At 36.7% G+C, this 22537-nt stretch overlaps 1 protein-coding gene across 20 annotated transcripts in view; it reads left to right on the top strand.

The window, feature by feature from the left end:
* MAP2 (microtubule associated protein 2) overlaps positions 1-22537 on the top strand; it is a 284810-nt gene that overhangs the window by 202646 nt on the left and 59627 nt on the right. For all 20 annotated transcript variants that reach the window (XM_043910212.1, XM_043910208.1, XM_043910218.1 and 17 more), the window contains one exon: positions 6964-7248. In XM_043910212.1, coding sequence (XP_043766147.1) covers positions 6987-7248 — 262 coding nt within the window. In that variant the 5' untranslated portion in view covers positions 6964-6986. The remainder of the gene's footprint in view (positions 1-6963; positions 7249-22537) is intronic.

The following is a 22537-nucleotide window of genomic DNA, read 5'->3' as shown; positions in this document are numbered from 1 at the left end:
GTTCATAAATATCTTGGGCTAAGGCAGTGAAAGATTCAGCTTCTATTTGTGAGAATGATCACCTTGAGCTATCAAGATAATTGCTTTAATGCTTTACTCCAGTTATTCTACAGGAGTATTTCTTGTATGCATTTCTGTCACTGCCCACTCTTTTCTGAGGTCCTATGCAGCAGGTTTGCCTGAAAGTACCAATCTTCAAACTTCAGTGTTTCAGAGTAACTTGTTAAATCCATTAAAATACCAATTTCCAAGCCCTAAAACCAGAAATTCTCACTTTCTGGGATGGAGATGTGCCATGTTCTCAGTCATATCCTACTCTTTGTGACCCTATGGACTGTAGCCCACCAGGCTCCTCTCTCCATGAAATTCTCCAGGCAAGAATACTGGAATGGGTTGCCATTTCCTTCTCCAGGGGATCTTCCTGACCCAGGGATCAAATGCACATCTCCTGTGTCTTCTGCACTGCAGGCTGATTTTGGCTGGAAACACTTCAAGTTACATTGGAATGGATGATCATCACTGAAGGCCATTTTAGCTTCATGATTTTAAAGGTTTTTTCTCTGAAAGGTATTTCTAAACCTGTATGTTGCAGTCACTATTATGTATGCAAAGTCTTATTTGGGTCTAGAAGTTTGTTCTGCTTGATGTTATTTTTTTGTATGCTCTCAGTGGATTGAGAACTTGAATCTCCGTTCTTCTGTCGTGCCTGAAAATTAGGTTTCAGAGTGAATCTTCTCTCACTGATTGGTTTGTGTGTGTGTGTTCAGTCGCTCAGTCATGTCTGGCTGTTTGCAACACCATGAACTATATAGCCAGCCAGACGTCTCTTGGGATTCTCAAGGCAAGAATACTGGAGTGGGTTGCCATTTCCTTCTCCAGGGGATCTTCCTGACCCAGGAATTGAACTCACTAGTTGAACCTGCAACTAGTTGGCCTACTGTTGGCCAAATATCCGTAGCTGACAGAACCAATCTGGAGGTGTTAATTAATTTAACATTCAACACATGTTTGCAGCCTACACATGGCTTAGACAATAAAGAATCTGCCTGCAATGCAGGAGACCCAGGTTTGACCCCTGGGTTGGGAAGATCCTCTGGAGAAGGAAATGGTAACCCACTCCAGTATTCTTGCCTGGAAAAATCCCATAGACAGAGGAGCCTGGTGACTATAGTCCATGGTGTGACAAAGAGTCAGACATGACTGGGCGACTAACACTTTCAAAGATTCTTTTTTCATATTTATCCATCATATTTTTTTCATATTTATCCATCATATTTTTTTCATATTTTTTCATATTTATCCATCAGTGAAATGAATCAGAGAGTATAGCCATGATCAGTGGATTCAACAGCTGGTGTGAAAAAATCATGCATATTCTTACCAAGGAGCCTTAGACTGAGAGATCCAGGTCTAAGCCTTATAAGGGGAAAACTGGAAGAACTGGAATTTTACCAGCTGGGATTTTGATGAAATAAGAAATATCTGTCCTTAGAGAACTTTCAAATATCAAGAGGAAATTGTTTAATAATTAAAGATAGCAGAGATTGAAGCTCATGACTCAAGTCTATAACAATATTTCTGGTGGTGCAAGATCTTCTCTTGAGATTTTTTCCAATGGTATATCTTAATTGGGAAGAATACTGGGGCCCTGCATTATGTCACGTAATAGCCATGATATGATAGAGTCAACTGAAATATTTCATTCTCATACAAAATAGATATTGGAACTTCTTAGATTTCTTTTGAAAAATTCATATTACAGGTATCTGTATCCTCATTCATATTGGCATTTGTGCTTAGCCCTAACATAAGATCCCATTGTGACTTATTATGAATTATGTCAATGCCTTAGACTTAGTACTGTTTTTAAAAACTTAGGAATTTCCTTGCTCACATTATCAAGCTAGGCTTTTGGGAAGAGGAGAAGGTGGAGAGTTCAAGTAGCTTCTCAGCTTGCTTTATCCATCCAGAAGATTGTGTGGCAGATGTCTAGCTGCTCAGTGCTTAGGAGCAGGAGGCTATGTGGTCTTTTGCAATATGGAGAGAGGAGAGTCTTTCCCCTTTACATAGTAGGAATGGGATGTTACAATTCCTGCTACCTCACAAATATTCTTTTATAGACTTGGAGAGGATTTCCCTTTCTCTCAGTTTTCTTATCTCCTTTAATTCCGCAAGCATGGTTTTCAGAGATTCAGGTAAAAGTAATACTATACATCAGGAAGAAGGTATTAAAGGAAGTTGTGATAACTTTTAACTATGTTCTAACACCATTCTGAAGAGTAGAGATTATCTGTGACCCCAAAACACTGATTGGGTGTTTAAGTGAAATTTATCATGAATGGGTTCAGTTCAGTTCAGTCGCTCAGTCATGTCCAACTCTTTGCAACCCCATGAATTGTAGCACACCAGGCCTCCCTGTCCATCACCAACTCCCGAAGTTTACTCAAACTCATGTCCAATGAGTCGGTGATGCCATCCAGCCATCTCATCCTCTGTCATCCGCTTCTCCTTCTGCCCTCAATCTTTCCCAGCATCAGGGTATTTTCCAGTGAGTCAACTCTTCCCACGAGGTGGCCAAAGTACTGGAGTTTCAGCTTCAGCATCAGTCCTTCCAATGAACACCCAGGACTGATCTCCTTTAGGATGGACTGGTTGGATCTCCTTGCAGTCCAAGGGACTCTCAAGAGTCTTCTCCAACACCACAGTTCAAAAGCATCAATTTTTCGGCGTTCAACTTTCTTCACAGTCCAGCTGTCACATCCATACATGACCACTGGAAAACCCATAGCCTTGACCAGATGGACCTTTGCTGGCAAAGTAATGTCTCTGCTTTTTAATATGCTATCTAGGTTAGTCATAACTTTCCTTCCAAGGAGTAAGTGTCTTAATTTCATGGCTGCAATCACCATCTGCAGTGATTTTGGAGCCCAAAAAATTAAAGTCTGACACTGTTTCCGCTGTCTCCCCACCTAATTCCCATGAACTGATGGGACCAGATGCCATGATCTTAGTTTTCTGAATGTTGAGCTTTAAGCCAAGTTTTTCACTCTCCTCTTTCACTTTCATCAAGAGGCTTTTTAGTTCCTCTTCACTTTCAGCCATAAGGGTGGTGTCATCTGCATATCTGAGGTTATTGATATTTCTCTTGGCAATCTTGATTTCAGCTTGTCGTTTCTCATGATGTACTCTGCGTATAAGTTAAATAAGCAGGGTGACAATATACAGCCTTGACATACTCCTTTTCCTATTTGGAACCAGTCTGTTGGTCCATGTCCAGTTCTAACTGTTGCTTCCTGACCTGCATACAGGTTTCTCAAGAGGTGGATCAGGTGGTCTGGTATTCCCATCTCTTTCAGAATTTTCCACAGTTTATTGTGATCCACACAGTCAAAGGCTTTGGCATAGCCAATAAAGCAGAATCATGAATGGGTGGTATTTTAATAATATCATGTTGTTATTTTGAGGGTGTGGGGCTAAGTAATGTCTCCTCTGATTCCAGATGCTTTTCATTAAAACTGAAACAAATCTTTCCAAATCATATTTTGTGTCAAAGAAGTTTTGCCAGAGCAATGCCAGGTCTAGCTTGAAATCTCCTCAAATGCTTGTCACTTAATAGATACTTAGGCTCTGTATGTTTCAAAAGCCCAACAAATTAGAAAGTGAATTACATATGTTTGAAGGAGTATTATCTGAATAGTCTCATCAGGAATCCAGATGATGCATTTTAGATAATAAATTCATTTATCTGATAGCAATTGAAGTCTGTGTAGTCAGCCTTGCCTTTCTTCTTCCAACGTTAGTTTTTATCAACTAACTATAAAGAAAGAATTAAAAACTCGAAAGTATTAAATCCTAAGGAATTCATGTTTTGAATACGTGGCCTCTTGACTCATAATGTTTTAAGTGGATGATTATCAAGTAACACACTGCTCATTTCAGTGTTGGATTTTTAGGTTCAAGATGAAGATTTTTAGTCACTGAGAAATCTTTTCCACCTAGCCCTGGGGGAAAAATTGTCACATTTTGCTGGGAGTTGTGGGTGCTCGTATTATTTTATTTCCTTTGAATGTCTGTGGCAAGAACTCCCAGAGGTAAACATGGGCTGAAATGCAAATCTAAGTATTTTCCAAATCCTTTTGGAGATGTTATTAAATGTAACATCAAATGAAGGTTCTGTAGCCGATTACTTGGGATGCTTTGCACACCAGTGTCCTGCCCTGAGATTGCCATGTGCAGTAGAAGAGCAAAAGCTGTTAGAAAACTTGTATTATACATGCCCATGTAACTCAGCATTGCCCAAGCTTATTTGAGCACTTTACTGCTAGTGGTCTTCCTCCCAAAAATGTAATCGAAGACTAATCATGAAAAAATGTCAGACAGATTTCCATAGAGAGACTTCTATAATTTACCTGACCAGTATTTTTTAAGGTCATCCACAACAAAGAAAATCTGAGGACCTCTCACAGCCAGAAGGAAACTGAAGAGACCTGGAACTAAATGTAATGTAGAATCTTGGATGAGATTCTAGAACCAGAAAAAAGAAGATTAGGTAAAAACTAAACTACCTATGAACTTTAGTTAATAGTAATGCATCAGTACTGTTTCATTAATTATAGCAAATGAATCACACTAATATGTTAATAACAGGGGAAACTGAGTGCAGAAGATACATAGGAACTCTATATTATCTGTTCATATGCTTCTGTAAATCTGAAATTGTCCTAAAAGTAGAAAACCTGTTAATCTTTTTAAGAGCAATATTAACAAGTCATGTACTTCTTTGTGGGAAAGTTTTTCTATTTATAAGTGTTCACTCTGCACAAAAACAATAGTTTGGACCATTTAAGATTGTGGGAATCTTATTTAAGCTGTCCTGGTAAAGAAAAAGTAAAGAAATCAAGGCATGTAAAGGTAAGGATGCTGAGCCAACAGTCTCACTAGCAATAAAATACTGTGATCAAGGTCACAGTTTGAATGTAGATCATTTTTTCAGCCCGTTAGACATATGGAGATGCCAGAACAACTCAGAAGAAACACAGTCCTCAGACTCCCAGTTTAGGTCCCTGCATGTTTGACTAGAAGACAGCGGCAGAGTGGGATCTAGAACATTGCAGAACCATCTTTATAAAAGATGCTGTTTACAGTTGTACACATGGAGTGGTTAGTTCTTAGGACACACTCCTCCGGTTAGGCTCTCCTGTCCCAAACATTGGCAGTGCCTGTCTTGGAGCATTCATTCATTTCTCTGTGATACATGGGCAGAAATTTGCAAGTAACTCTTATTATTGGACTACCAGGTTTTCAGGCTCCTCTTGCTATGCCAATAATTCCAGAAAAACTACTGAAAGTATTTTATATGTAATGCCTGGTGGTATGATGACTGTTAGTACCATTATAATAACAATGGCAAAGGTAGAAACTACTATTTATTGAGCTTGCTGGGGGCTTTGCTGAGTCCTTACTTTGTTTAAATTTGCAACAAATAAACTGGGCATCATTGTCCTCATTTTACAGATAAAGATACTCTTTTATGCATGCACTTCTTTATACATCATCAGTGATGTGGGGATGCACTTTGATTTATTCAGAAGCCCTTCAATCAATGTTTTAAAAGCTAAATTGCATATCCTGTTTAAATGCTCATAGGGAAGATAAGTATAACCCTTATGGGAAGCAATTGTGGGGGTGTGGGTAGGGGCTTTGGGGTTGTCAAATTAGTTCAGTTAACTCATCTAGTTCTTGGTATGAACAGAAAATTAGAATAGGGACCTTAGAATAGCATTGAAATTCAGTAAAAAAAATAATAATAATAGTAAGATTCTTGCCAGAAATCTGATAGAAAGCTTACTTTCTTGACAGCTTTATTTATTTGTGATGTCTCTAAACAGAACTTGGTAGCTAGAATTGGATTTGTTTTCATAGAATTTTTGTTTGCTTATTGGGGAGGGTTTGGGTTGAGTTACTATTTTTGAAAGAAAAAGGAAAATGTTCTTACCTTCCATCAGAGATTCTGATTGTCTATGTCATCATAAGGGTGGGGACAATAGACCATCAATGAAGCTACATTGCTGGCAACAGCTTTTCAAAACAGTGATGTATCACTTCTTGTCAACTAGATCTATAAATTTAGTGGCTTCAGCTTATAAGTGAAGGCTGTGCAGTACCGGCTGTTTCCTTATTAACACATGCAGAATCCCTACTCCACGACTTATTCAAACTTTACTATAATTTATGGTCACCTAATGAATATTAGCGACAACTGAATTGGTTTAATTGTGAAATAAAACTGTAAGTTGTGACATAGGCCTAATATATTTATTCTCTATGTAAGAGTTATACTAAGAGAAAATGTCATTCTCTTTTTAATCTATAGATAGAGCTTAAGAGAAGTTTGCTGAAAAATGAAGTCAAAACTCTCTTTCTTTTAATATTCAGTATCCAGAAAGATATATCTACCTCTGGTTTGAAGTAAACATCTTTGAAACTGAAAGGACTAATATACTGACCATTGTCTTTTCTAGATTTCACAGAGAGTTGTGGTTTTAACGAGTATCTGGAATAATTTTCCATAATCCCAGCATGTCCCCTCAGCCATTCCTTTCCCCACTTTTTCTATCCAGTTTTCTCATACTACAGATTTTCCCTATTTTCCCTGTTGAGTCAATGTCATGTGTCAATGAAAGTTGGCTCAGATATGTCCTTAAATGCCAAACACTAGCTTTAAAAAATAGAATATATGAAACTGATGGTGATCTTATATATGAAAAAACAGATATTTCAGAAAAGATCTGTAAAAACTAAGGTGTTAATAGTAGCTACCTCTCGATATTTAAAAGTGGGTTATTGAATGTGTTTTCTTGATCATTAGTTGCTGGTGAGTTTGCTGTCAATTTTCCCTATTTTAGTACTTCAGATAAGCTTTCTCTAAGGTCATGGCTGCCATTTTTCTTCTTCCAATCACAGGAAACATCCCAGGACATTGAAGAATGGCAGATGATCGGAAAGATGAAGCAAAGGCGCCTCACTGGACCTCAGCTCAACTTACAGAGGCATCTGCCCAACCACACCCACCCGAGATCAAAGATCAAGGAGGGGCAGGGGAAGGACTTGTCAGAAGCACCAATGGATTCCCCTACAGGGAGGATGAAGAGGGCGCCTTTGGAGAACATGGGTCACAGGGCACCTACTCAAATACCAAAGAGAATGGAATCAACGGAGAGCTGACCTCAGCTGACAGAGAAACAGCAGGTAACCAAGGGCTCTTCTGTCCCCGGTACTTGCTTTGTGCTTTGAAGGCTGTTTACGCCGTAAAGTGAATTAGTTTACAGCACTGATATTCTTTCACTGGTGCTAGGACTGAAATTCCAGTCAGTCAAGGGAAATAGACACCAAAAGGAGAGAAAAATTGTAGGAACTAGCCTGACATTCCCCCAGATCAGTTATATTCTCAATCTTATCTGCTTTTTAATTTTTACTTTATTTTTGGCTGTGCTGAGCAGCTTGTAGGATCTTAGTTCTCCAACTGGGGATCAAACCCAGGGCCCTCACAATGAAAACTCAGAGTCCTAACCTCTGGACCACCAGGAAATTTCCATTTACCACCTTAATTTTAGTAGACAGATGGCTTGGTGTGTCTATGTTTTGCTAATAACTGTCAGCATTGTAAATCACTGAAAAAAAAAAAACTTCACTAGCTGGGATTCTCTTGAATGATATTGGACTTAAATCTGATTAATTGATAAGAAGCATATTTACTTTTTAGGGCAGGAAGGAATGTGGAGTCTGTCTCCCAGCATTTAAAACGGAAAAAAGAAAGGAAAACAGCACATGAATACACGGGAACCATTTAATACTTCCTTGGATAGCTTTTTAAGAACTAATATATAGTTGCTTAAAGGATAACAGAATATAATTTAATCTTAAAGTATAATTTCTACCACAAGTTTGTTGATGATATTGTCATTAATGGCTTAGAGAAACATTCAGTTCAGTTCAGTCGCTCAGTCATGTCTGACACTTTGCTATCCCATGGACTGCAGACTTTAGTCTGCTCTACAGTATTCTTTACCATTATTTTCCTTTTCTCTGTAATTCAGAATGTAATGTATTTGAAGACAGTAATTTGCAGACATGCTACTCCAAAAACAGTAAGTGAACTCCTAGTAAGAAAGGCTCTGTCTGCTTCAAGATCATACCTTACTTATTCAAGGGTTAGTTTTCTACATCCAATTGGTTAGGCACACATCCACTGTACACTTAGTTCAAAAAATATATTTAAATTTTAATGGGCAAGTATGAAAGGCATTTCAAATGACAGAGGAGAAATTACATACATACATACATAGTATGATTCTTTTCATTTAACAAACTACTGTTGAACATTTTCTTCGTATAAGCTGTGCCAGGGCAAATGCAAAGAATGGGCTCTGAACTTCCCAGAGCAGTTGATCTAGTAGCACACATGAGACCTTGAATTAACATGAGCAGTTAATTCAAATACAGAACACAGTACATTAAGGGCCACATGAGCAGTATAGAAAGGCAAAGTTGAAGGGAGATCGTTTCCAAACCTTGTTCCCAAATCATGTACAGAAGCTTCTTGAGGTTCCACAGCAGATTCACAAGAGTGTGGCAGAGTGTTTTTAAATACCCAGATGAAATTCTGTGATATTCAATAGATGTCAAATACTACATGAACTATTAATTTAAGATTGTTTGGTTTCAACATTAGGTCATACCACATTCTTCTTCATGATGTCCTGTCTTTTTGAAGCTGGGATTTTGGGGTCTTTTTGAAGTTCCTGTGATCAGTAAAGCAAATACCCTACAGAAATATATGTGGAACAGGAAGAAGAGAGTGGCAGTGTCCAAGCTAATTCACAGATTTGAAAAGCTGTCCAGCGCCCTATAGACACCCATGTCCCGTTAGTAAGAAATTGTGGTTAAGAATGAAATAAAAATATTATTTTTACTTTTCATGGTTACAGGGAAAATTAAATGAGGTAGAGTATATAAAGTAAATGACTCAAGAGATAGCGTCTATTAAGTACCATTGTTATTGTGATTATTAGTGGTAGTAGTGGTGTTCACATAGACAACAGGACACCCTGGATCAGGAACTGTTTTTCTAAAGTCAAGTGTAATACAGGTTGAAGAGGGTGCAACTTGGGTATCAGGAGCATTAACTGGGAAAAAGTGGAAGTGATTGAGGCATGAGGAGTTGAGAACATGTTAGAAAAAAATGATTGTGGGAATAAAGGAGGTAATGTGAGAAACCAAGATTTTTCTCATCATTGTCCCCTCCTTATACCTCAAGGACTCAATAAATGTGTGTTGAGTGAGTAGTTGGGTGAATGATACAAAAAGAAGAAAGTTCTTTTCAAATTAACGGGGAAAGCTATTGAAAAGCCTTAACTTTGTCTCTTGAACTGTCACCAGTTGACTCTCACTGACTATTATGGAGGCTTATTATATACCCGAGAAAAAAAATCACGTGTAGCGTGCTTGGTCAAGCAGGAGAGAACCAACACCACTCACCATTTCATTTTTTCAATAGTCTTAATTAAGGTTGAGAGCATCAGGAAAAAATCTATTTGTCAGGTCAGTGTGGCCTTGCCAGCTTCTTTGAGAAAATAACATAAATTAAAAAGAAACTAACAGATGGTTATTTAAATTGTAGGTCCAAGACCATCCAGAGTTAATTTTGAATTCAGCTTAACATATATCAAATGAATTTTACATTACCTTTGGGAGACTGATTATGTAAATTTTATATGTATATTCATAGTGACAAAAGTTGTAAACAGTGATGTTTTCAATCCAAACGATGATGTAATTTTAAACCAGCCTCCCTCCAGAAAGAACAGACTGAGTATTGAACCCATCAGTCATCCATGTATGGAAAGCAGCAGGAGAGAAAAAATGTAAATTGTTATCTTCTCATACCTACAGAGGATTTTTCAGTGATAAGTTAATGTGCAATTAAATTTCTCTCCAAACTTTAGCTTAATAAAAATTGTATTATTGATGGCTTATATATAATTGTTCCACAAATTGCAAACAAAAATCATCCCCAGTAAAAAAGGAATATTCTGAAATCTTAGCTATGATCTTTAAAAATGCTATCCTTTGATAATGGAGACCATTGATTGAGCAGGCATTATATTTTGAGGTGATTATTTGAGTGAGGACCAGGTTATATATTACCCCACTCTTTCATCATTTCATGTAATCTATCAGTATATTGCAGTTTCTCCTATATGGATGTTTTTCAGGATGTTGCAAACATGAAACATTTCCCATGACATCCTCAGCTGTCTGTTACAGTGTCCAGACCATGGCTGATCGAAGCCAAAGATCTTTCTTCTACTTTCCTTTTCTTCTGCTTTCATTCTTAGAAATAAATCTTTTCCTCAACATTGTTTATTCATCTCTACAAACCAGATCACGTAATAAATGAATTGCAATCATCAACTCTCTCTTCTCTTTCCTTCATCAGAGGGCACTTACTTCAGCCAAAGGTCTGCCTCCTTCTCTCTCATCCACCCCTTTCAGTGTTCACCTTCATGTCTGGACCATCATAACTTTAATTTTTGAAGGTGCAAGGCCATAGTCTGCTTACCTTTAATCTTATGCACTAAGATGGTGGGGGAGGAAGCAGCGGGGAGGGGTTGCATAGAAAATGCTGGAAGGAAATAGCACTTTATATTTAATTTACAACTTACTTGTCTAGATTTTTGTCTCTTTCCTTACAATTTAAAACTAATCCATAGAAACGTAGATAGAATTATATACTCACCTAGTATCACATAACTTTTTACTTTAAGAATTTTTCTTACACTTACTTATTAAAGTGTCCTTTTTAGAAGCCATGCCACTGAAACCAAAACAACAGATGAGAAACCATACAAAATCCATGAAAAATTGGGCCACTTAGGAAAGTTATTGTTATTGATAAGTGAATACAACATAATACTGAAGCAAGTCATTTTAAAATCATTTTCCAGCGTGGTTAATAGGAATAAAGGCTTATAATAAACACGTCTTCTCTTTTCCACCTTATCTTTATTGAGAAAAGCAAACAGAATGCATTTCAGTCCCCATAGAGTTTCAACTCTGGGTGATAATTAGAAGCCTCATGTTTAAGATTCTTATTTGTAGGTGGTGCTCAAATGCATATTACAGTTTATATCAAGATAACATCTGGGCTTCCCAGCTGGTGCAGTGGTAAAGAATCCACCTGCCAATGCAGGAGATGCAAGAGACGCAGGTTCCATCCCTGGGTTGGGAAGATCCCCTGGTGTAGGAAATGGCAACCCACTCCAGTATTCTTGCCTGGGAAATTCTATGGATAGAGGACCCTGGTGGGCTATAGTCCATGGAGTTGCAAGGAGTCAGAAAGAACTGAGTGACTGAATATGCAATATGCAAGATAACATCAAGATAACTGGATGTTATCTTGTAAGGTGACCTCTCATATTTCTCCTATATATGGGTTTAGTGACCCATCCAGGATACTTGGCTAAAGCCAGCACACCGGTCTCCTGCGTTATGGGGTCGTGCTCCTTCCACTGCCCCATGCAGCCAGACGCCCAGCAGCAACAATAACCAGTCATAGCCAGACAGTTCTTCCATTGCAGAATGGTCACATCCTTGTGCCTTTCAGCATGACAGCAAATTTATTCCCAGTTTTCAGCTTGAATGGAGAAAGAAAGGAGGCAATTCTGAGATGTTTACAGATGCCAAAACTTTGAAGTATTTAGAATCACACTTTTTAAGTGATTTTGACTATTCTGAGGTACGATGCTTTGAACACAGGTTAAAAAAAACAGCAGTCACAGTGTAAAGTGCCTTTGTGATTATAAGTCACCGCCAGGTCTCTTCTTGAGTAAATTTGAAGATTAAAGGTCAGTCCTTCAGTAAACTACCCCTTGATTTCCCAAGGGTTGCAGTGTTTCTCTAGCATTTCTGGGGCATTTCTCCAGGTCTGCTCCCATCAAAGCAGTGAGATCTGTAAAGCCCTTCTGGGTTATCACAGTCACTTTTTCCAGAGCTTTCCAATGGATATGCACCTTCTAAAGCTCAACACGGCCTTTTGCATCCTCCTGATTCAAGCAGCCCAGTCATGAACATACTTGGATTTCTAAGTTTTTTGTTGCTGAAATTATAAATTTCAGATTGAAAATGCATAGTGGAGAAAAACGTTATCATCAGTCACAAGCAAAAATCTGAATATACCTCTACACTTCTCTCTCTCCCTTTCTAATCTTAGAAAATTTGAATCTGCATTTTCTCACCCCATATTCCCCTCCCTCCATTCCCACATTTGAGATTTAATGGTAGGAATCACCATCCCATTTAAACTATGGTATATTATACATAATATATATTAATGCACACAGAGCAAAATAGTGCAGAACCATTTCTCCTGTGAAGTGACTGAAGCTGGCCTCACCACCCCCCAAGGCAAATAAATAGGCTGGCCTAACAATACAAAAGGTTGCAGATTTTCCTTTCCTTGTTGCCATGCCAACCACTCATTGCTCCGGCTGCCATTTCCCGGAGCTCCGCAGAGGAGTGTGCAGAGCAGTTATTTAGCATTCAGGGTGGATCTGCAGAAAAGCACACGGCCTCACTGCAAAGTGTCTGCGCCTGGCGGCGCCGATGGACAAGGACAGAAAATGGGGATCTTTGCAATGTTTTCCTTCGAAAGGTTGGGCATCTGGGGCTAGAAAAAGTGAGAAAGACAAGGATTGCTAGAAAAGGCGTGAGGTTTGTATTTGTCACGTTTGCTTTGTCCTATGTGCTCTCTGTACCGTTTGAAGCAGGTTTGGAGTATTAGCTTCAATCATATGTGACTTGCCTTGTTGGTAAATAGAAGGGGGTCTGAACCTAACTGGGGGCTGTCTTGCCTGGACTTTATAATGAAGACCAGCCTCTCAACCTTGGTAAGGTTGCTTGCTTATAGCAGATATTGCTAAATACAGCTTGTAATGTTTTACAAATTAGAAGAAAAGATAGGTACCAGATACAGTTGTTTATTTAAATGTGCAATTGTAGGTAGTTCTTTCTATAAAAAAATTACCTTGTATCTTTCTTTGCTCTTCAGCCAGAATCTTAGAGTAGAATGTGATTGTTTGAAGCCGGTAATTATGAATCAAAATTTAAGGAAAACTTGGTTTCTCTTGACTCCTTCTAATTAAACCCAGTGACTCAACAAATAAAACCCATGATTTTATTCCTTGGAATTTTAATTGCCTACAAACACTCCAAGTTGTGAAGAGTAAGACTTGATCTAACGTAATATAATATTTCAAAATTAAGATTAATTTGCATATGCATTTACTCCCATGTATGTTCCTCCAGAAAATTCCTCCCATGCACTTGTGGAAATCATTTTCATTTCTTTATTGTCTTGTTTTGGGTTAAAGTCAGAACTACATCATAGACACTAATATATATATATATGTATATAAATATATGCACACACATACACACACATATATATAAAATTCTCTTTGGTCCACTGACACTTTGAAAAATTATTGTTTTGAATTTGAATCTTAATGCAACAGATTTGAGCTAAGGAGAGTTTGGAACTACTTGTAAAAATTACTGTCTCTCTTGTTTCTAGCTGTAAATATAATTTAATAGCATTGAATTTTTCACTTGAGCCTTTCTTGTAATCCTATATTTTTTTCAAGACCTTATCAAATTTTCTCCTAATTTGCTACCATGTTGTATCATCATATTTTTCTTTCAATGTATCCCAATTTGAGGTTTTTTTAAATCTTCATTTAGAGAAGATTTCTAAACAGTTCATAAAATCTTTTTTGTTTGTAGTGAATAGATGACAATAATCAGTCATGGAAGCCAGTCTTCCTGATTTTTTTTTTTTTTTTTTTTTTGGACCCTCTAAGCCTGTTTTGGTTAGGATTATGCATGACCTTTATATGTCCCTTGTTCAATTACTAAGAATTCTCTCTTCCCAGAAAATAAAAGAGAAAAACCTTAATAGTAATTTGGAACAAATAAATTAACTAATATCTGGAGAATATTCTTCATCAATCACTAATGTGTGTTTTTGAAAAGTTATATGATTATATTGCTTGCATATACCTGAGAAAAATGTCTGTCACTGTATACCAAATATCCTCTTGAGGGTTGGCTCCAGGTTTGGTTTTATCGCTACTGGGAGGTTAGTAGGTCAGGGAGTACCTAGCAGTCATCAACACCTCCCTCTTTTCTCCCCAAGCCACTTAAGATGAACCGACTTTCTGCTTCAGTGTATCAAGCCCTCTCATCCCCTCACACTTCACTGCACCTTAGCACATTACATAAAGCACTGCTTTGATTGTCAGGGGAGTCTGGAAATTCATACCAGGAGCAGATGAACAGAACGACGGGTGCTGCACTGCAGACCTGGTAGTTTAAGCATGATCTGACTTGACATCTGACTTGTCCTGGGGGGGAAAGGACACCAAACCGCCCAGTGCCCTCTCTCTTTGTGACTCGCCTTACAGAATGAGTCACGGTTTAGCAACACTCAGAAAACAGCCACGCTGATGAGCAGAGAAAGAGGGAAGCATGTGTTCTAGGCTCTCATGGCAGCTTTTAACAAGTATGCAAATACTAGGTAATGCTAGTATGTAAATGTTAGAAAGGAGAGTTAAATGTCCACTTTTACAATTGATTTCAGCGATGCTCAAACTTCATAAAACATTAGGCAAAATGGGTACTAAGGGAGCAATCAACACATGATTCAGAGAAAAATCATGTGTAATAGAGATGATTCAGCCTCAGCACCCTGAAAATTAGATTCAATATTTTCAGTCCAGGTTTTGTGTTTGGAAACACAGGTCAAGGTAAGGCTGGGAGCTGAGCACCTCTGACTCTTGCATAAGTAACTCCAGCATGAGTAGTCAGTTCTCTATTTGAACTAACAATGTTCTCTTTTGCAAACCTAGTTAATTTGCCCAAGCAATCTGTTCTGGTTTCATTCAAATGCCGCATCATGGAACAAGTGACAGAGGACTCATTTGAAAGGGTACATGCAACAGAAGAGATTATTAGAAATCCATGATCAAAGGTCCAGAACTGATTCATTTTATTCTCTCAAATGAATCTCTTCCTCTTTCAAATGCCCCTGTGTACCATGTTTATGTCTTGCTACTAGAATTGATCATAAGTGTTTGAGGTGGAGGCTGAGCTTCATTCATGTCCATGTTCCTTCTGGTATATAACGTAATGCTTATACTCCATAGTAGGTGCTAATAAATATTTTTGAAAGTGAGATAAAGAAGAGAGAACCTGAAACTGTCGCAACACTGTGAATCAGCTATACCCCAACACAAAATAAAAAGTTCAGAGACAATTGAAAAAAAGGAAGAGAGAAAATTAGTATTCATGTTCAATTTTGAGAATGGAAATTACATAAACAAAATAGGGCTACAAAAACTTTGAATATATTTTGTATATATATTGTGTAAGCAATATATTTGTGGGAAAGATGATGTTAGGAATGTTGGAACTAAAGAGGCAAATGGAGGAACATGGGGGGAGGCTGGATTCAGAGTGAAGACGTAGAAGTGTTGACTAGCTCAATCAAGTTGGAATTCTAAAATACTGTTGTAAAGAGAGTGTCATGGAGGGATATAGCAGAAGACTTGTTATGTTCTGCAGATGGGAGTGAAGATTTGGAGAGAAGAAAACATATCTTTGACTTAAAATAGAGGTAAGACATCTGATTAGAAATACAGTCTTGATGATGAAAACACTTGAACTGGGAAGAATATAAAAAATCAGGATAAATGACCTTTCTGAGACACATCCATAATCTAACAGCTAAGAAGTACACAGATATTAAACAACTTTTCTTGTTCATTCTTGCAAAACAGAGTCTGATGTAATAGAGTTGGTCTCAATAGAAAATAATACTGAAATATCCTGCGAACAGAACTCTAAAATGCACACCTTTGTTGATCTTCTGGCTTTAAGGTAAAGATTGCCTCACTACTATAAATCAGAAGGCCACACAAATTTCATTTCTGGCAAATGGACAAACTGAATCTTAAAGAAAATGGATGCTCTAAGTCATAGACTTAATTATACTTTATTAAAGGAATATACTAGTATTGTCTTGGAGAGATGTTATGTATCCTATTTTTGAAGGTCAGCATGATTAATATATCACCAATGTTCTTTTACACTACTTCTTCTTTGAGTCTATAAAATTACTTGAAAATGATAAGTTCTTAGGTAATAAAAAGCATTTCACTATTGAATAACAGGGGTATTTATTCACTAATTTTAGGAAAAATGTTTCAGTTTCAATCAGATACATTTCTCTAGTTTTCTTATTTTAAAAAATCTTAAAAGCTGCATGTAATTGATGACTTTCTTTCCTTTTTGACATATTAAAATGAAAGATGCTCCCATTTACATTTTCTAATTTTAATTATTATTTCAGTATTTAAAGGACAGTATTTAATTAAACTACTGTTAATTTTATAAGCAGTTTTTAAAATGAATCAGTTCTTTGGATACTTTTTCTCCTTGTTGCATTTCCGTGCTACTATTCTTTATCTTAAGCTAAAGTGTAGTTTTTTTTCCTTTAAAAATTATCTATTGGTTTTTTGAAAAACCAAGACTTGTAACTAAAACATTGGAAAGATTGGAATAAACCTGTTCTCCTGAGAGCTTTACCAGAATTGACTTTTCTCCAAAAAAACAAAAAAAAAAAAATTGCACTAACTTGGCCTGTCTCACAAAGCATGTAAGACAGTTCTTCCAAGCCAGTTGTCACCCAATTCTTCTGTCTTGATTGTAGTAAAAAAGAAACAGAGAAATGAGTTTGAAGCAAGTACAGATACCACTTTCAAAAGTCGCATTTTAGGAGAGGAAGTTCGTTCAATCAGGATAGCAATGATCTCTGTCCTCTTGAAAATATTTGCCATCCCACCTTTGACAGTTTTAAGTATGATATATCACCCTTGGCACCCACAGTTTGCAAGTATTTCTAGAGGTATGCTTGGTATCAGTGAGACCCACTACACAGAAGAGATATAGATTGATATAAGTAAACAACATTGAAGCAGAATCATCAATGTAAAATTTTATTTCAACAGATGATTAGAGGGTACTTTCTAAAGTAGTATTTGTATGTTATTTGAAAATTTCTGGATTACTTTGAAATTACTATTACTTGGTTTTGTTTATCTTAACATAAACTTTTTGTATCCCATAGTTGGAGAGAAATTCATTTTATAGGATGTTTCATGGAATGCATTAATCAATCCAGAATACAAAAGATATTTTTATTCTAGAATAATTTTTGGCATCAGTTTTTAAATTCTATTTAAGTTTTTGCTTTTTACTATCATAATAGTATAAATATGATGTTAGACTTAACACTTATTTTCTTACTTAAAAAATTATTTTTTTATTTGCAAATTCTCTTGATTTTGCTATTCAGAGAGCCTAGAAAAGATCCTTAACTATCAACAATTTTGCTTTTTGGAATTTTTCCAAAGAAACAGTCCTCCTTATCTTATGTTATGGCTGAGCTCTAGTTAACAAGCATTATTAAAGACTAAAAGAAGGATGACTCAAAATTATCTTTCTTTCTCATTTTTTGTTTTCTTTTCTATCATAGCATTTTACTTGTCAGAATTTCATAATGTAATTAATTCCACTGTCCCTTTTCCTGCAGTATAATTGAAACATGGTTCACAGGTTCTATATATATTCAGTTATAATTTGGAAATGATAAAGAATTATCTTGTGTACTTAGTGACTTAAAAGTCTTCCAAGTCCTTTCAGGACTGATATAAAGAGAATATTTGTGAACAATATTTTCTATAACTCCAGTGCCAAAAATAAAATAGGCAGTTGTAAAAGAGAATCACTTAAAATACTTACATTTCGTGAGAGACTGACTAAGAAGAATCAAATAAGGTGGATGTTGTATATTATTATTTACACATTCATTCTTAGAACTATGTTAGGACTAGAGGCTTAAGCAGACTAATTACACAGAAGTCATGTTGGTCTGTTTGCTGATTGAAGGTACACCATGATGTACTATGACAAAAGCAATCTTCCCCCCACACAGTTCCTAAATTCCGTAGGGTTCTAGGTCATAAGGCCGCCAAAGATTTAAAATTATTACCTTGGGGATGAGATGGTGCCAACAAAATGTAGCTAAGCTGATGATTTTTACCTTTTTATTGTAACAGTTTTTCCTGAGATGAAATCTTACAGTTTATAGAAGTAACTGGTAAAGACTCTCCCTGATATATAGAGCACTTACACTTTAAAATTTTGCTCCAGTGATTTTTTTCTTTTTTGGAGTCTAGAATGTTTTTCCATTTTTTCATTGTGTTCTCTGTCTCAGACATTCCTGCTTTTGCAATGGTAGAAGCAATAATTTCCCCATATGAAATCTTAGACTCGTGCTGGTGCCCAAGTCTTTGAGGTACCCAAAACAGATAAAACTTTGAAGGCACAAATAGACCTTCATGTGCACAAATGCTGGCACATGCATAGATTCACACACACACATACACACACGTGTGCAACTGCTGTTCTGCACACACAGTGCATTTTGTATTCTCACACAGTTACTCTAAGAGGAATTTTTTCTCTCTCTCTTAGTTTTATTGATATTTCTTCTCTTCATTAATGTTATTATTAATGTCTCCTGCTACATTCCTTTGTGTGATGTGCTCAAGACAATACAGACAGTAATCCAGTTTCTCTCAAGTCTACAAGGAGTAGTACAATTCTAATGGTTTTGACAAAATGCAAAACCTGAGCTTTACAAGGCTCTGAAAGCATTTTATCCGTTCCCTCAGTGCCTTAATTATTGTACTCAATTTATTGATATTAAGCAGTTTGGAATTTTCAGAGAGCCATATTCCCCAAGACATTTCTTTCTCAAATTAATTTAGAATCAATAAAATATTGCAAGCTGATTTAATTAGTAAATGTTTACTGTATGAAATACAAACAACGCTACAAATATGCACATATTACTACATTTAGATCCTCCAATACCACCAACAGCACAAACCTTTAATTAGAATATATAATTATAAAGCTAAGCCATACTTGCTTGCTGTATTTCTTCTGCTATATGCTTAGAACTAGAAGTGAAATTTTCCGGTAGGTACTGTTTTTGATTGGTACTTTGCCTTTCTAATTACTTTTGATTCCATATATGTTGTTCTTAACTTGCAGTATCCTTCTTCTGATAACCTTCTTAATTTACAAAGTCTTTCCCTTTAAGTAAATTAAACATTAGGCCAATTCTATCCAAGCTCTAAGAACTGCATTTGAGTAGATTAAATTGGCCATGTAAACAAGATTATGGATTCAAGCACATAGGTTGAAATAGGGAAAAAGGAGAAAGAGGGAAAATTCTCCTATAGTCATACGCTACTCCTAATCCTAGCCCAAGTTGTTGCAAATGCCTTTCAGAAGAGGACCATGTGAGTGACTATGAATGTATAGATCAGCCAAAATCTGTGGCCCTTACTAGAAAAATCTTAAAAAAAAAAAACAACCAAAAACATGTTCTTCAATGAGATTGTCCCACTTTCCAGTACAATTTAAATATAGGAACACCATGTCTTATTCATCTTGCCTTGGTAATTGCCAAGGTAATCATTAGCCTTAGTAGTGACTTGGTAATGACAGCATAGTTACATCATCTGGAGTGGGTACAATATAACTTAAATGTAAGTACCCTTCAGAATGCACTTTGTGCAGTCCTGATTCCTCATCTTAAATGCATTTATCTCCATAGACTAACATTACTGCAAAGGCGTTTTCCCTCATAAATTTATCCTTGTTTTAGTCAGTAAATCTTTGGAATTCGTCTTTGAAAGAAAAAGCTGGTACCCAGAGATCCACAGCTGTCATGTTGGCCAGGTGGCTAGGGTGACCCTTTGAGATCAATGGGAATCTGATTAGGAAGGGATATGCCAATGCTGGCCTCTCTAATAAGTACCAAGGTGCCAGAGAAACAAACAAAAACAGCAACAACAAAAACCAATCTGCTCTTTTAATTTCCTTCATCAACACTTGATCACGGGGAACAGCTTCAGAGAGACCATTCATTTACTCTCCAAATTAAGCTGGAGCAGAGGCAAGGCACTTTCCTCCTTTCCCTGTTTATATGAATTTATCTAGGGTGTTTGTTTAGCCGAGCGCTTCGAACACAGTGCTTTCCTTGTTGACTAGTTTCCATCAGCAGCAGCAATTAGCTTCAGTTTCCTAGGCAACCATTCTCTACCCCTCTGAGAAAAACCTTTTCTTGACAGGAGCATTCTGTCTAAAATTGCTTTGTTTTCCTTCTTTCACAAGTGTACGGTAGGCTTACTTGTCATTTCTTTTAACACAGCACTATTATACTTAACTATTCTTAAAAGCAAAAGCGCTTTCTGGCTTTTATATTCCATATGGTTGAATTTATTGTCAACATCTCTTACTTTTCTCTTAACCTGAAAGAAATCAACAAAAATATATTCTCAGGCATATGCCAACTTGCTTGGATTTTTTTTTGTTGTTCACAGTGTAATCAGTGAGCCTTTACATATTCAAGTCATCTCAGCTGGTTGTGATGAAAACCCAAAAGGTACACATTAAAAATCAGGCTTCTTTGTTTACCAACAATGTCATAATTTGCTCAGAACCATGTTGGAATTGTCAGGGCCACTGAGAAAGTTTCAGCTCCATTGTTTATAAATCAAACAAACAATATTGATAGATTAATATAACAAAATAACTAAAACAAAAATAGATGCTAAAGTCAGGGCCTGACACTGGCAACAGAATTCGACATGATAAAATAATGTGACCAGAAGTGCATAGTGGTGTAGCATGAATCAGCATCATGGAAAAAACTGGAGGATTGCAAACCGACTGTAAATGCTGAATATCCCTGGGTCGGGAAGATCCCCTGGAGAAGGAAATGGCAACCCACTCCAGTATTCTTGCCTGGGAAATCCCATGGACAGAGGAGCCTTGTCACAGAAGAGTTGGACACAACTTAGCCACTAAGCAACAGCAACATGATATAAGGATAGAGTAAAACTTACCTTATCGTTTTAGTTGCAAGAATCACTGGCAGGAGCCTGATACAGTCTGTTAGACAATGACCCAAAATTCAAGCAAGAAGGTACTCACTGGGAAAAACGACAGAATTGTCCTAATGTATGACAGAAACTGTCAGTCTTTACCTACATTTTGTCGATCAAATGATGATAGTAGACTTGATAACAAACCTGTGAATGTGATTAAAATAGTAATATATAATTTAAATAAGCACTTTACATATATATATATATTTCATTTAGTTGTCCCAATATACCAAAAGATGAATACCACTTCAGTTCGCCTTTTTAGATGGGGAAACGAAGCTTAGAGAGAGTATTTACTTGCAGTTAGTAAGAGCGAAAGATAGGGTTTGATTCCAGATTTTCTGACACCAGAATCTACTATGGTACAAAATATCTGTACTACACTGATATAAATCAAAATGATATTCTAATGAGACAGTAAATTGGCTTTATCCATGATTTTGCTAGTTTTCCAACTTGGAAAATATGTTACTGTGTGAAGTATATAATATTGACAGGAAATAGAAGTGCCTAGTATAGCAACTTACTTAATAACCTTGTATTGCAATATGACGTTTATTCATTATGTAGGAGAATGTAAGTAGCTTAGCATCATATCTCCAAGGTATTATCAAGTAGGTTTCTGTGGATGAGAGCATGTCTCAGTTTCTTATACCTATTTACTTCTATTTTGGTATAGGCTTCCACCAGTATATTTACCCAATAACAAAAATTAACATGCTTTCCAGAATTCAGTTCAGTCTCCTGAGGACTGCTTTGATCCTCTTGTGAATACCAACCCCATGTCTGTTATTCAGAATATGTTTACAGGACAGACTTCACTTTGTTACCTGTATCTGTTTATCTCTATATTGATGATATAGTGTCACCTGTTGCTCTATTCCCCGGGTTTTATCTTTAAATCCTTTATTGTATATAAGCCTATAAGCAATGGCACCCTCTCCAGTACTCTTGCCTGGAAAACCCCATGGATGGAAAAACATAGTAGGTTAAAGTCCATGGGGTCTCAAAGAGTTGGACACAACTCAGCGACTTCACTTTCACTTTTCATAAGCAATAACATTATTTAAAGGTTATAAAATGGATTTGTTTTAAAGAAGTTTCTTTTAATGTCTAGCTGATTTTTAGACAGATCTTTTATCAGATCAGTTCCAAGTTATCATTCATTTTGCTTAGGCATGACAAGACTTTATGGCCACATCATGAGCTATTTTTGTATTAGTTGTAAAAACTGTGTCATTAGCATAATGACACTGCTGGTAAAATTATACCAAGTTAATATTCAAATACTGGTTGTAAGGTTTTCACTGAAATTCTAAATCCTTGACATTAACAAAAGATAGAATAAAATACATATTACACAACATCCTTAAGACAATTTCTAACATAGACTA

The sequence above is a fragment of the Cervus elaphus genome, chromosome 8 (assembly GCF_910594005.1).
Source record: "Cervus elaphus chromosome 8, mCerEla1.1, whole genome shotgun sequence".
NCBI classification, from domain to species: domain Eukaryota; kingdom Metazoa; phylum Chordata; class Mammalia; order Artiodactyla; family Cervidae; genus Cervus; species Cervus elaphus.
This window is presented reverse-complemented; position numbering and strand designations above follow the sequence as displayed.